Source organism: Poecilia reticulata, linkage group LG10, assembly GCF_000633615.1.
Source record: "Poecilia reticulata strain Guanapo linkage group LG10, Guppy_female_1.0+MT, whole genome shotgun sequence".
NCBI lineage: Eukaryota > Metazoa > Chordata > Actinopteri > Cyprinodontiformes > Poeciliidae > Poecilia > Poecilia reticulata.
In genome coordinates, this window is record NC_024340.1 from 2289844 (window position 1) to 2304863 (window position 15020).

General features: G+C 42.5%; 3 protein-coding genes across 5 annotated transcripts in view; 2 read left to right on the forward strand and 1 right to left on the reverse strand.

Annotated features, from left to right (window-relative positions):
• Positions 1 to 3116, forward strand: part of LOC103470873 (serine/threonine-protein phosphatase 2A 55 kDa regulatory subunit B beta isoform) — a 53018-nt gene extending 49902 nt beyond the window's left edge. For both annotated transcript variants that reach the window (XM_008419555.1, XM_008419556.2), the window contains exon 10: positions 1239 to 3116. In XM_008419555.1, the coding sequence (XP_008417777.1) occupies positions 1239 to 1394 (156 nt within the window). In that variant the 3' untranslated portion in view covers positions 1395 to 3116. The remainder of the gene's footprint in view (positions 1 to 1238) is intronic.
• Positions 3117 to 4430: 1314 nt separating this feature from the next.
• Positions 4431 to 6482, forward strand: gpr151 (G protein-coupled receptor 151). Its single transcript, XM_008419557.2, has one exon. It carries the CDS (start codon positions 4660 to 4662, stop codon positions 5986 to 5988), a length of 1329 nt encoding a protein of 442 aa, XP_008417779.1. The 5' UTR covers positions 4431 to 4659; the 3' UTR covers positions 5989 to 6482.
• Positions 6483 to 10663: 4181 nt separating this feature from the next.
• The window catches only part of adam19b (ADAM metallopeptidase domain 19b), a 24070-nt gene continuing 19713 nt past the window's right edge, over positions 10664 to 15020 (reverse strand). Inside the window, exons 15-23 of one of the 2 annotated variants that reach the window (XM_008419561.2) lie at positions 14551 to 14659; positions 14248 to 14470; positions 13976 to 14053; positions 12604 to 12712; positions 12350 to 12473; positions 12142 to 12232; positions 11675 to 12037; positions 11457 to 11557; positions 10664 to 11159 (exon numbers count right to left, since the gene is read on the reverse strand). In XM_008419561.2, coding sequence (XP_008417783.1) covers positions 11153 to 11159; positions 11457 to 11557; positions 11675 to 12037; positions 12142 to 12232; positions 12350 to 12473; positions 12604 to 12712; positions 13976 to 14053; positions 14248 to 14470; positions 14551 to 14659 — 1205 coding nt within the window. In that variant the 3' untranslated portion in view covers positions 10664 to 11152. Of the gene's footprint in view, positions 11160 to 11452; positions 11558 to 11674; positions 12038 to 12141; positions 12233 to 12349; positions 12474 to 12603; positions 12713 to 13975; positions 14054 to 14247; positions 14471 to 14550; positions 14660 to 15020 lie in introns of those variants that run through there. The other variant, XM_017307199.1, reaches the window with a different exon arrangement.

Below are 15020 nucleotides of genomic sequence, written 5' to 3' on the forward strand. Positions count from 1 at the left end.
GGGAAGGAGGCGAGTAAGGATGTGGCCAAGCCTATTAAAGTGACTCTAAGTTTAGAGTTAGAGCAGGAATAAATCTGTTTCACTGTAGACAGCAGATCTCAAGCGTATTGAAATATGCTAAGTTTGTAGACCGTGACAATTTTTCCCTATATGTTGGCCTTCAATGTGACATGCAGAATATCCTATGCAATTTCAAAGAGAAAACAAACAAATCTGTTAGGAAAGGGAAAATCATTTTAAATACAAGCTTTAGTTGCCTGGTCGTACACCATTCAGGGATCTGGTGCTTTTCTCTAGTAGTATCGAGGTGAGGTGCCACAAAACAACACTAATGTAGACAGGACTAATAACTATATGTCTTTTGATCCAGTTGCAGCAATTGGTCATATTTGCTACACACCTAACATGGTGGATGTGATTATCAAAAATCCTTCCAAGTGTGCAGATGGATGACAAAGGCAAAGGAAACAAAAAACTGATTAAAGACAAGATGGAAACTGTTCAGGAAGTCTACAGAGTCTGACAGCAGCACTGAAAGAGCAGCAGGAAATCCTGCCATCTGCTGGTAGTGGGCTGCGTGTGAAAACTGGGACTTTGATTACAGCAGTTCATATAATGACCCAAAAATTTTAGATGTGTGCTGAGAAGCTGGAGGTGAAAATTGAGTTCATGCAGTTATTTAGTTTAAATGGTGCGACTTTTTCCTAATAACAATAGAGAACATGAAAAGTGGTTAATAGAAGAGGGTTTTTTTTCTTGGTTGGAAGAGACTAAAAAGACTTCCTAGACTGAAAAAACTGGAAAACTAACTGGAAAGTTAGTAAACTGTCTACCTTTTATTAAAACAAAATAATTATTTTGCATTTTAAATTTGAAAAATAATACTGAATATTGAGTACTTTAAATTTTGGTATTCTGGACCGACCATGTTGCAAAAGGTTTGGACGCCACTGTTAAAGAGTAATTCCAGCTTCTTCATTGCTTATATTTCTTCTCTAAAATAAAATGTTTTTCAGTTGAATTGTAAAAGATGAATGCCAAAAAAAAGTATACAATGTAAACTTTTTTTTATCCACTATTGACATTATCCAAGTTGTCCACCCCTGCTTCAACAATATATAGAGAATTTATCTAGCATTCGATTGACCTGGACTGGTTAAAAAACTGAAATAAAATGAAAAATGCAGTCCAAAATTTGCTCCAGATGTGAGACGCCTGACTGTCTCGTTGCCCTCCAGGTGTGTGTAGGTGGGAAACGTCGCAAGGATGAGATCAGCGTAGACAGCCTGGACTTCAGCAAGAAGATCCTCCACACGACGTGGCATCCGCACGAGAACATCATCGCCGTGGCGGCCACCAACAACCTCTACATCTTCCAGGACAAAGTGAACTAAAAAAAAGAAAGAAAAAAAAAAGGCAGTCTGCCCCAAATTATGAAACCTCCCAGGACCCAAACATAATGTGAGGGGTTGCTGTCTTAAATCCCCGTCCCCCCGACCCCCAAACAAAACCCCAACTCTACTTTAACAGAGTCATTTGTCCAGACACTGATGTGAGAAAGTGGACAGTGAAATGGACACAATTCGAGGAAAAGGCTTCATTCCAAGAAAATGACTCCTAGTTTAATTTATTCAGCCATGCGGACAACAGGAGGATCGAATCCCGTGCGTTTATGCAACACGAAGGACCGCTGCATGAATAATGTTATGTAGCAGCCCTCTGGACCCTGAAGAAACAGGCGGATAGGGGAGCGGTGAATTTTCAAACAGAGCACAGAGACAGAAAGCCAGCTCACGTGACGATGGCTCTTCTTCATGTAGCGTCGGCGCCTGATCCCTCCAACAACTCCCCCGGCGTTTCAGCCCGCTAGAGTTGCAGCGCATGCGATGATCCCTGCGGCCTCCGTCTGAGGTCGAGCATGGGACAACGCAAGAAGAAGAAGACACTATTAATAATGCCTAACCCCCACCCAGAAACTGCACGCAGCACGGTCAGTCTCACCGGTTTCCCGTCTCTTAGCCGAGACGTCTGTAGTCTGCGACGCGAATGAAGCCCTTCCGGACGGCGCAAGTTGATGGTTTCGTTTAAAGCCGTTCGTTTTGTCCTTCTCTCGGTTGGTGAGTCTGTGTAGAAGCTGTGGTGCCTTCTTTTGGTATGTGGGGCTTCGATGTAATTGGGTGTGGGAGGGAGGGTAAGGGACTGTGTGAATGTTTTAAATTAAATGTTAACTTAGGGTGTTTTTGTTTTTCGCTTCTTTTTTTTCCTCCCTCTCTTTCTTTACCAATGAAAATGAACGTAAGAACAAAAAGGCTTCATTAAGATCGCAAATGGACAAAGTTTTGCAAGTGATAACAAGGAGGAGACGCTGTGTTTTGTACAGAGGAACCGCCGTGTGTTGGATGTTCACGATTGCTCAGAGAAACGATAAAGCCACAACTTTTTTCTTTCTTTGGGATTGTTATTTAAAAAAAATATAAAACTGAACTCTTTGCTAGATGTTGACCTGTTTGGATGGCGCTGAAAATGATTTGTAGGCAAAATGATCACAAAAATGTTCAGCTTTATGATTTAATAGGACCTTACAGTAGACCTTTTGGGCGTCACAGTGCCACACTAGCTTCTTTTGCATGTGTTGGATGTGAATCTGTTGAAACCAGCAGATTATTTGAGGCACTGCGCCATGAATGTTTTTTTGTTTTTGTTTTTATGTTGTTTTTGTTTTGTTTTTTTCTCCCCAAAAGATGTCAGCTAAAATCAGTTTTGTATGAGATCGTTCTGATACTTGTGCATGTTTGTCCTCTGGGTGAAGATGGAGCAACGACGGACAGCAGCAGGGCGTCTCGCAGAAATCGGCTCGGATCCTTCTCCGGTTTCGGTGCAAAACGGTCCGAAGCGTATGTGGACTCTGTAAAATCAGGGAATATTTGTGTGTGAGTCTGTTTAACGGTGATATCTTCTAAACCGGCCCTCCTTTGTGACACTTCTAATTGAAACAAACCAACTTTTATAGCTCAGAATGTATCGAAATGCATTGAATTACCATGCAGTCTTTATGCTTACTGGACTTACTTTGAATAAAAAAAAATAAAAAAAAGAATAAAGATTTGCAAGCTGAACGCCTGTTAGTGTGGACTCTAATCTGTAAACATCTGTTCAATCAAAGATCACAGCTGTGCGGCTACGGGTTGACTAAGATCAGCCTCTGATGTAAGGTCTCCCTCTACTGGAGAAAGAGTGGCTTCTCTTAGTGCAATCATTTCTGTAAAACGCTAGCACAAACTTGTGTGACTTTTATGAGAGGGAAGAAAAATTGTACATGGTTTTAAACATCCAACCATTTTCTTACAGGGGTGCTGGTGCCTATCTCCAGCTAGCGTACCGGGCGAGAGGCGGGGTACACCTCGAACAGGTCGCCAGTCTGTCGCAGAGCAACACAGAGACACACAGGACACACAACCATGCACACACACACTCACACCTAGGGGCAATTTGGAGAGGCCAACTAACCTGACAGTCATGTTTTTGGACTGTGGGAGGAAACCGGAGTACCCGGAGAAAACCCACGCATGCACAGGGAGAACATGCAAACTCCATGCAGAAAGACCGGAGCCGGGAATCAAACCCAGAACCTTCTTGCTGCAAGGCAACAGCTTTACCAACTGCGCCACTGTGCAGCCCTGGTTTTAAACATTTTTGTAAAATACCTGCTGATTTAATTGAACTCTACCCCGCTTCCCAGAAACAGTACGTTAGAGAACCAACTGTTGAATTTGTAGCTGCAAGACTACAGTCTAATTTTTGCAACAAATTCACAAAATGGCCCGTTCTAGTGCATCATTATGCTTTTTAATTTAAACCATTCCACTGTAGCTCTGGCTGCATGATTTCAGTAAATCATGAGGGCGCACTAAAGCGAGGAGGCATTGCTTTACGACCTGACTGTTTTGGACTTCCTTCACGTCTGTCTGCTTGGTTGCTTGCTTTGAAGTTTTCACAGAACTCCTGGGTTTATATTGGAATTACATCCGACACCAGCAGAATAAGGTAACCGACTGGATGCAAATGCATGCTTTTTTCGTATGTATTTCAGCTTCCATTTGATAGCTATGCACTCCTTTGTGTAGATGTACTACAACTATGTCACCTGAAAACATTTCAGGTTATAGTTGAGAAGAAGCCCAGAGGTAATGAATATATTTGATGTATGTCTAATGCCGGCCTATGTTTTATTTAGTGGTTTCGTGTTCTTAAACATAATGCTTTTGTGCAAAACATCTAAACTTTAGGCATCGTTACCACTTTGCTTGGCCTTTTTTTCCCTCCCTAATTGGCCCCATGTGGGTGTAGTCTGCGTGCTTCTAGTCAGCTGGGGACGACAGCTGTCAATCAAGCAGCATCTTTATAACTCGCCGCATTGGCTGCATCTCTAGGTCTAAGGATACAGCCGGGCGCACGCAAGAGCTCCACTCTCAACTCCTGACTGCCAGCTATTAACTTGTCTGATGTGATCTTTTCATCAACCTTTGATCTCAATCCATTTCCGTCTTTAGATCGCTTAATTTTTTTTTCTCCTCAGGAAATTTTTCACATCTTCTGGCTATCTCTGAATACTCAGATTTTTTTATTTTCTTTTTCTTATCAGATCATCAACTCTTATCTATGGATAAGTTCATTGGAAGCAACACGACTGCGGAGAACAGCTCCTTGAACAAGTGGACGCTCAGTGAACCGGGCTTGTTCCACCATCAGGACCCCAGCAAACTCCGGGTCTTGGTGCCAGCCATCCTGGGAGTCATCTGTGTTTTAGGTGTGGCTTGTAATCTCACCGCAATGGCCATCCTGTTCTCGAACGCCCACCGGGGCAAGCTGTCCCTCATCAACTCGCTCATCTTCAACCTGATGTTCGCCGACGGGCTGGTGCTGATGTTCACCGTCCCTTTCAGGGCTGCCTCCTACTCCAGGGCGAGCTGGAGCCTGGGCTGGGTGGTGTGCAAGACGGCCGACTGGTTCCTCCAGTCCTGCATGGTGGCGAAGAGCCTCACCGTGGCTTTCATGGCGAAAGCCTGCAGCCGATACGTGTCGAACCCCACCAGGCAGGTGAGCATCCACCTGGGCTCCATCCTGGTGGTGCTCTTCTTCATCTGGCTGTCTGCTTGCTCCGTCACCATTCCGCTGTGGCTGTTTGCGAAGCTGCAGAGAGAGGTCCATGGGCTCGTGTGTGTGCTGATGTTTCCTCCTGAAGCTAAGGAGTTCATGTCTGTGTACGTCAAAGCGTACCCCTTGGGGGTCTACTGTGCGCCTCTCAGCGTTGCCCTGATGTACTTCTGGAAGGCTTACGGACACTGCCAACGTCGCTCCAGTAAGTCTCAGAACCTGCGCACGCAGATCCGAGCCAGGAGGCTCACCCTGATGCTTTTCAGCCTGACCCTGGCCATGGCTATCCTGTGGCTTCCTCAGTGGGTGGTGTGGCTTTGGGAGAGGCATCTTGCAGAGAAGGAGACTGAAGGAGCTCAGCCACTGACTTCCTCTCCTCCCCTTTTCCTCTCCCTCTCTGCTCAGCTGCTCACCTTCTCTCTGTCTTTGGTGAACCCTCTGATCGTCCTCTTCCTCTCGGAGGAATTCAGAGAGAGTTACCGCGGGCTGTGGAGGCGCCTCACCCTGCGCAAGCAGCCTCCACCTAAGCCAAAGCCCGGACCCCACAACCCTACCTCTTTCCAGTCTCCTTGCCCCAGACCAGAGACATCAGGACAGCTGATTGGAGAGAGAGGGATCCATTTCACCTCCAGCCAAGAAACCAGCGACAAGGCTCAACCTCCGCCGGACCAAGGCAAACCTGGCGGGGAAAAAGAGGCGGACAGGGTGAGCCTTAAAGACGGGGTCATCTTGCCTGACGTGGAGCAGTTCTGGCAGGACAGGGAGACCGGCTCACACACGGATGAAAACGATCCGGTGCCGTGGGAGAACCAGGCCCAAGAAGAGAAAAAATAATTACCAGCCAGTCGTCAACACACCTCTACCAACTGCTGCAATGTAAATGACTGATGTTCTGTCTTCTGTGTGTGCAGTATTATTCGAAGGTAAGACGTGCAATCAGAGCGAGTGAGACCCACAAATAGAGCAGCATCATCTGCATATGTGATGACCTTTTGCAGTTTGTGAGGTAATTATTAGTGCCTGTAAATTAAAACTTTATGATAGGACAAAATAATTTATACAAACTTTCTTTCCACATAGAGTCTGTATTAAAAAAAAAAAAAGCAGCCGGCTCAAAGTGTTTGCAAATAATTTCGACCTCTACTAAAGGCTCACGTGTAAAATTCTTCCTTTAACGAACTAAATATTTAAATGTGCATTTGTCGTTTTTATGATGATTAGAAAGTGGTCTGCATGCCGCCGTTGATGTGACAGTAATCGGCCTCAGATTTATTCGCAACGTGTGTCTGAATGGAAACTGTTTTCAATAAATACGCTGTGAAAATGTGGCCTGAGTGTAGGCTTTTGTTTGGATTTCATGATGGTCATTCAAGAGTGTCCACACACAGGTTCAGTGGAGTCTTTTTGGGATTGATTCCTGCTGACATTTAATCAGTGAGTATTTTTCACAGGGAAATCCTTTACAATTAACAGGGGTTCTAATTAAAGCGCTTGTCTGAGCTCAGACATAGCATCCGGTATAAAACGACCTGTCTATGGTTTACATAGGCACAATTAAGAATATATATATATCTTTTTGTCTACAACAGTATATTCATACTTAGAGTAATTTAAAAAACGATCTCAGTTACCTAACAACTCCTGTTTTCTCACTCCCTTCCTATCTGACATTTCCCCCCTCATTGATTATTTATGCTGACCTTTTATTGCCAGAGGCAACTCACTCAATCAGAGCAACGCTTAACCGTATAACCCATCATCAGTCCCTGGGGTTCCCGCCTGCCCATAAACACTGAAGGTGGAAGAAAATGGTGCACAGGCAGAACATTTAGCTCCAGCCAGAAAAAATAAATAACTTTTTTTTCCCCCATCACCTGTAGATGAGAAATAAAAGTGTTGCTGTTTGTTTTAGAGGCAAAACACAATATGGTGGTTGTCTTGTTTACACCTCTGGCCGTGGCATTTACCCTGCTAAATGAGCCAGTAAATCTGCAGTTGTGGGATTTTATCCAATTTCAGCAGAGAGCCTCGGAGCTAAGAGGCACTGAGCCCCTAAAAAGTACAAATTAAATCCGTGTTTTAGGCTTTGACCCGAGCAGCAAAAGCTGAAGCTCCAACACCATCACTGGTCATTTTTGTGAGGTTTGTCCAAATGAGGCAGCGTGTATTGTGGTCGAGCAGCTCTAGTTTGGCCTCATTTCTTGATATTCTTGCAGATGGAACTTTGAACTCTGCACTTGAGTTTGAATTTTGTTTTCAGGAAGAAGACGTTTTCTTGAGGAAGCCCTCGCAAACATGCACATTCACTGATTCGCGGTCATCGCGAAGATGCTAAACGAGGACGTTTTCTACAATTTCATGTTCTAGATCAGTAAGGACATCCGTTCTTGGAAAGACTGCCACTTGTTTGTAATATTTTATTTTTAGCAATCAGTCTCAATGATGATTCTGAAATTGCAAGGCAAACTTTCCAAAGTTGAGGTATTTCTCTCAGGTCATTGCTGATGTTTTACCGTCTTAAAATTTATGACCTGCAGCGGCAAAATGCCTAAACTCCTGCTTCCTTTATTTGCTTCGTGCTTCTTTCTGCCAATTAATTACAACAGAGTTTATTGTATGTTTTTTTTTTTTCCTACACTTCAGTTTTAAATAATATTAGAACTTGCTAGCTAAAGACCAGTTGAATTTGTTCTGGTACACAAAATCTTAGAACTCAAAAAGGACATACTTTATTTCAGCTATCAATGTGTTTTTAAATAAGACGTTTTTGATAATAAATCTTATAAAACTGAGTTAAATTAAGTCTAGGATTTTTAAAAAAAATAGGCAATTTAAGCACCAGTCCAGAAATGTTAGCTGAACATTAATCACATTTTATAAACTTACATAAATTGGCTGCCTCATGTTTATGAACGTTTTACATAAGCAAAACGGACATTGAATGAACAATAAGAGACGTACAGTAAAAATTACAGTGGATGATATTTGAGGTAACAAATTTAAGCCACAGTGTCAACCTCCTGGTGAGTGCAGCTCATCTATTTTCCAGCTATGATATCCAGGGCCTTTTTTTTTGGAACCCTTTCTCCTCCACACAGAGTTTAATGCATCACATCAAACTCAGAAACCTTTCTGACCCTAATTTCTTCCCTCATTTTGAGGAATCAATCAGCGCCAGGGGCAACAAAGCAGCAGAAGTAGAAATTAGCTTTTCTTTCCAATCCTTTTGTCACTCAGACACAGTTTGAAATGTTTTCTTCATTCAGTATAATGTAGAGCTCCACCAGTCAATTAACCCTGAGTACCACCAGAGCAATAAGGATACTACTACTCTGCAAACCTGCAGATATGGGAACAGTCGCATTATGGAGTTCAGTCACTGAAAAAACACAAAATCTTACCAAGTAATTTTGATCCGGTTTCTAGTGCAAATATCTTAGTATTCTTGAAATAAGACAAAACTAACTTAGAAGTAACTTATCAGTAATAGAAGCTTGCTTTAAGTAAATAATTCCTTAACTTGGATGAAAAAGTTCTAGTTCTGTGGGCTGATCATTTCACTTTTAACAAGACATTTTTCGCATATTATAAGTGAAATAATCCGTCAGCGGAACTTGTATTTTTTCCACCAATATTAAGAAAATATTGGCTCAAAACAAGATCCTACATCTTGCTTAGAAGTCAGTTTTATCTTATTTCAAGCCTACTAAGATATTTTCACTAGAAACCAGACCAAAAATACTTTTTTGTTTTGTGTTTTTACAGCTGCAGGTGAGCACTCCTTTAATTTCTTCACATTTTTGAAAAACAGTGTTTAGTTCTGGACACACAAAGTGTTTTTGGAAGCGGGCCCAAAAAAGCTACACTGAAAGTCTCACCTGACCAGATTGTTTTTCCTCATATTTGCTGCTCAACTTCCAGGTTTGGGATAAACTTTAGGCAGGACGTCTTTCAACAAGGACAATAGTTGTCCTCCTGACTGAGCCGTGGATCTCTGCAGCTCCTCCAGAGTTACTGTGGATCTCTGTGGCTGCAGGGCACGCTTGCTTCCATTTATTTATGTTTGTCCACCATAAAAATCTCAACACATTGAAAATTATTATTTTTTTAGTTGTAACAGAGATTCGAGGAGCATACATATGCTTAGGATGAACTGTACACGTTTATATCCGAGGTGGAGCACACATCGACCATTAAGGACTGAAAGCTTAGCAGAAAGCTGGCGCTAAAACACTTGTAGGATAATCAACGTTGCAAGCGGGAAAAACAAGCCCAGTCTAATTGGGTCATTACACGAGGCAGGGGGGCTTTCAGCAGGTGAGATTCTCCCTTTGCCGCGTCTCCAACCTGCTGAGAGGGGGCGCGGGGGTCTCACCCCTGTGTTTTATCCCTCAGCCAATCATCATCTCTAATAAATGAAACTCTACTGGAAGTGACACGCTAATTATGCTCACCAAGAGAAGCTGGCTGCAATTAAGCCACACGATAAAACCTTTTTTTTTCTGCTCGTCTCAGTCACAGTTGCAGTCGCCTCCATTTGCCCCCCCCCCAAAAAGCAAAATCCCCAGGCTCTTCGGTTAGCGTAGAGTTAAAAAAAGAAAAAAAAGGGAGTGTTTGTCACACTGGAGGTTGGTTAGTTCAGGGGGTCTGGCCTCTGGTATTTAACAGGCTTTTGATTAGAATAAATCAGAGCGCTTTGATCTCAGTAAAGGCTGCAGAGATCTAAAGGGCAGCAGCATTTCAACGTTTCCACCTAAACGTAGCAGGTTGGGAAATCATTTAAACCTGGCAGTGTGTGGACCCCTGCAGGCTAACTGAGAGTACTGACAGAGACTAGTTGAAGGGTTATGACTGGAGGATTTCCACTTACGAGCGACAAGTTTGTGCTTACAAACTGCAAAAATGCGTTCTTAAGTATTTCATAGACTGACACAAGAAGACATTTGTACATTAGTTTTTTTTTATTTTTTTTATTTGACGTCCAGTTTCAGATGCATCAGCTGCATCCATTTGCATAGGTCAGGTGACAAGGTAAGTCATGCCATTTGACAGAGTGATTTCAGTGAACATTACCACAATTTTGAGAAAATAGTTGGACGAACGACATTACATTTCAAAATGTGACCCAGCCTGCAGTTTCCCCAAATTTGTTAGATTTTCTTGGAACTTTTACACAATCACATGTGATCATTACAATCATTGTTGTGGTTTTGGTAGACTATATGAATGGCTCAGTTTAACTACTACTATAAGTGCACAGAAAAAAGAAAAAAAAAATCAGATTGTCAGAGTCAAAATGAGAAATTATAAGTTATTTAGGATGAAACAGGTACCTTAAAGTGACTTCAAAACGATTTCATAGGTGATATAATTATTTAGATTATTGTGGAATGGCCTACGACTCTTTGATGTACACCTACAATATGACAACAACAAAGAATGAAAATTTAAAAAAGACCTATAAACCTAAACATCCTTTACATTTCTTAACATTGATCATTTATCCTACTTACAGCATGCTTGTGAGATTTTTACGGTTATCCTGTCATCACCCAAAAGCCATTTATTACCCAACATCATTCACATGTAAGAAGGTCACGTTTTCTAAATATAGCACATTCTGGGTTGATGATCTTCGGAGTACCGCGTTTGGTACATAGGCTGAACTGTAAACATTATTTTCCTCTTCTTGAATAAATAGTTGAAACACTTTTCATTCACAACAAGTGCACTCAAGTAAAAATAATAACAATAAAAAAAAAACAAACAATAAAATTCACAGCTCTGGCGGTTTCACGTGGATGAAGCAGACATGTTCGTTTGCAAACTGCTAGTGAGGCTTTAGATCTATTCTGCAGTACCTCAGTGTACGTTAAGTGTAAATACACGATCAAGTATTTCGCATAATCCACAGTACTGCAGATTGGAATAAAAACAGTACAAGGCAGTCCAGTTCTGGATACAAGAGGTGGTCCCAGTTCCTTCCTGAGCTTCCAGTTTAAACTCTAGAAAGACGAGATGCAAAGACAAGGAGCTGATATGAACAATAACATAAACTACTGGGCTTTCCATAAGTGTTCAAACTCGTTAAATTTTATTGGAACATCAATGGGATTTTGTCTCAGATTTAAAAAATGCAGTGCACAATTGCACTACATTTGTAGTTATGCACTACTTTATGTTGTCACAAAAAACTAAAACAAACTGAAGTTTGTTGAAGTTTAGCGGTTTAACAGTTTAATCCTATAAGAGCTCAGGAATTATGACTACCTGTTGCAAGACTGTTTTCAAAAAGCCTTTACCTGTTTGGCATTTTCTGACCAGCAGATGGAGCCAAAGCGTCATTTCTTCGCAGCACCTTATTTGCAGGCTGGAGTCTTTTCACGTGAACAATATGGTGATCCTAAATGAAGAAAAAGAAAAGAAAAAAAAAATCAACCACAAAAATACGTTTTCTATTGTGTGTTACAAAAAAGGAAGTTTTGATGTTTAACACAATCGCGTGCCCAAACGGGCTTACCGCACTCTGCCTGCTGACTGGACAGGGCGGTGGCGGTCTCTTCGGGGGGTCCGGTCGCATCTGCCCTTTAGGGTTTTGAGAAGGTAAAGATGGAGGCCCTGGAAATGCTGTGGACGCCTGGCTGGGTCTCTGTCCAGCGTCCTGAGCTGCCATAAAGAGAGGCTGGGTGTGTCCTTGAGGAGATGTTTGCTTCTGAGGAGGACGAGCTGCAGGTGGGACGGGGGCCGGTGGCTTCTTTTGGACGTCTTTGTGCTCGGCGGCGTAGGGGGGGATGGGCGGGGGGATGGGCGGGGGTTTCACCGCCGGCCGCACGATCGCCTGCCTGGGCCTATCTGGGCACGACGGGCTCGGATGAGGTGTAGACTGTCCGTGTGAAAGAGAACAACAAACCTCAAGGACTTCTACTAAGACACAATGCATCGCACACTCATATCTCCGTCGACATGCACATGAATGTTCTTAATTACCAAATCCTGCTTCGCTAGGAAAGTTGGGTTGGCATGACCGATGGTGTGAGAATCGGTTTCCATGGGTTTACCTTCAGCTGCCTCTGAACACCTAGAAGATCAATCAACCACAGCGGCTACAAATACAACAGAAAACTCGGAAGGGAACATCAGATATCAACAGCTGTTGCTGTAAATCTTTGGTATTTATCGTTGTGAAGTTACATACTTTGGCACTGGCAACGGAGGAAAGGTCTTCAGTGGACCGAGTCTACGTTTGTAGCAGAACCAAAGTCCAAAAGTAGCCAAAACCACGAGGAGAACCACAATAAGCACCAGTGGCAGCAGAATGCCTATTATTGGAGTACAACAACAGAGAGCAAACAAAAACAATCAGTACAGGAGGAAGATTTAATTTACCGGTAATAAAGTTTTACAATCTGGCAACACACGATTGTTGCCAGGTACAGCTGGGCTCTGTACCTGGATTCCTGGGAGGTCCGCTGTCCAAACTCCCCCCCGACCCACTCTGGTTGCACCAAGGAGGAGCCCAGCCCGGGTCGCAGTGGCAGTTATGGTTGTTGTTGCACAGCTGGAAAGAGGAAAACGTGAAACACAAACAAACGTGGGAAAACGTCAGCCTCTATTCCAAACACAGATAAAGGTGCAAACATTTTAGAATGACGAAATTCCTTCGATTAGACTTGAAGTTGACTCAAGTCATTGCTTTACGGCCAGAACCCCTCATCGTCTTAAACGTGTCAAACAAGTGAGTCACAATTGGCTTTACTGTTGTTTCTTCAGAGCGCATTGCTAGTTCTGGCAGAATTATCGCATAAAAAGAGCCTTCAGAAAAACACCTCTAAAACTGGCAGGCATATACAAACGATGAGGTTTTCTCTAAAAATGCAGAACAAAGACAGCCAACTGTTTTAAACAAAAATAATAAACGTGTCGAATGGGTGCATAGCTGCTTGTGGCCGACATAAAAAAAGGAGTGAGTATTTCTACTTTCCCAAAACAAACAAGTCGGGGAAACTTGTGAAAGTAAACCAGACGGATTTCTCCTCCCCCACCAAACAGCTGGGATCTTACTGGTGCTTTAGCTTCTTTCCAAACATTGTTTAACTTAGAACACGTGAAATATAAAAGTTATGTCTGAAAATGACTAAGAAGTTGGACAAAATGATATATTCCTTTTGAAGCATTTTAAAGATTCAAACTTAATCAAATTTGACAATAAAAATACACATTTAAAAAACATTTTCAGGGTGTGCATTTTGCCTACTCCCTAAATTTTCCTTTTAGAGATTATAGTAGAAAAGTTTTCAGTTAATCGTTAAACTACTACATTATGGCAACAGTACATAACGTTGGTAACATTTTGGAGAAAAGAAACAAGCTCCCACCCAAGTCCATAAACTCGTTCACCTTCGACACTTTTACTTAGTTTGGCTCATAATTAAAGCAGTAGGATATTAGGAAAACAAGAAACTGCCATTTTATTCAGAAATTTCAAGTTAACGAAAATGATTTACCCAAATTTTCCTAATTTCACTTTATCGTTATAATGGCACCTTAAAAATTAGACGCTACCAAATACTGCAGCTATTGGGCACATCAAAAATGCAGCGATAATTGGGATTCCATATATTTCTCAACACGACGATTCATTTTCTGCGTCTTTCTAAGTAGGATTTTAGCATCGGTAGAAGAATTCATACAGTATCGCGTTATATTTTAAAAGGGAAATAATTTCAATAGTTCTGCAGGCCCCGCTGCCAAAGACTTTCCATAATTACAGGCCGCCAGCCAAATAAATCCATCATTTCTGCTGCGACACAATGGGACCTACTCCGTGTCCGTGGCACTTGGCGTTGCACTCATCCGCTCTCAGGAATGATGCATTGCGACACTCCCCGTTAAAGCAGATCTGTTAGGGGGGAAAAAAGGAGTTCTGTGAGGAAGAACATTAGAGAAGTGGCAAAATAAAACGCAATGGTCATGCAGTTAAAAAAAAAAAAAGAAAGAAAAAGAAGAAGCTAAAAAGAAAATACTTCAAAGCCTGAGGATTTCACACTTTGCTAATTCTGGAAATCCCATTTAGCGTATTTTCACACATCTCACAGAGTTATCAGCACACTTGGTTCCCGTCATGACCAGGCCTGGGTCCAGAGTGTCGCCCTGCGGCTCCTCGTCCCCTTGGCCGAGCTTGTGCACGTGCGTCCCCAGGCACTTGTACTCGGTCCTCTTGCTGTCCACTTTGACCGTCGTTTCTATGCGGACCGCGTTGTTCTCGATGGGCTTGGCGGCGGAGGCAGAGCACTGGATTTTCCCGCATTTCGCATCCCTGGAGAGCAGCGACAAAAGACGTGCGTTAGACGAAGGAGAGTGAGAGGAACACTCCCTGAATTTTTCCTGAGTCTTCACCTGTCTCTGCAGCTCCTGTACTTTCCTTCTTGGTCTTTGCCGCAGTTGCCGTACATGTCCCCCGCTTTGTTTACTTCTTTAAAGCACACGTCAGGGGATGGGCGCGCATCTGTGGTTTGGAAGAAGAAGAACAAAAAAATAAATAAAAAATCACAATAGCAATACAAAACACACACAAACACACACGTATCCCTCTGTGATCAGCGACCAGCTGATGAAGACCAGATGGGCTCCCGGCTGCCTCTGATACGACTCCTTTGATGCATCAAAGACTCTCTAGGAAGACTCTGTTACAACATCAGAGGCTGATTATGGGGCATTACTGAAGCAGCTCACTTCACCTAAACAGCCTCAATATTTGGAAGTTTAATAGGATAGCAAAAAAAAAAAAAAAAGAATGAAATAATTGATTAATTATGTAATTATGTCCAGCAGAGAAACGAACATCTGATGTAGAGTTAAGAGCTGAT

Bases quoted from the DNA above. Each gene is read 5' to 3' on its own strand.
- gpr151 (XM_008419557.2), top strand. From the start codon at position 4,660: ATGGATAAGTTCATTGGAAGCAACACGACTGCGGAGAACAGCTCCTTG.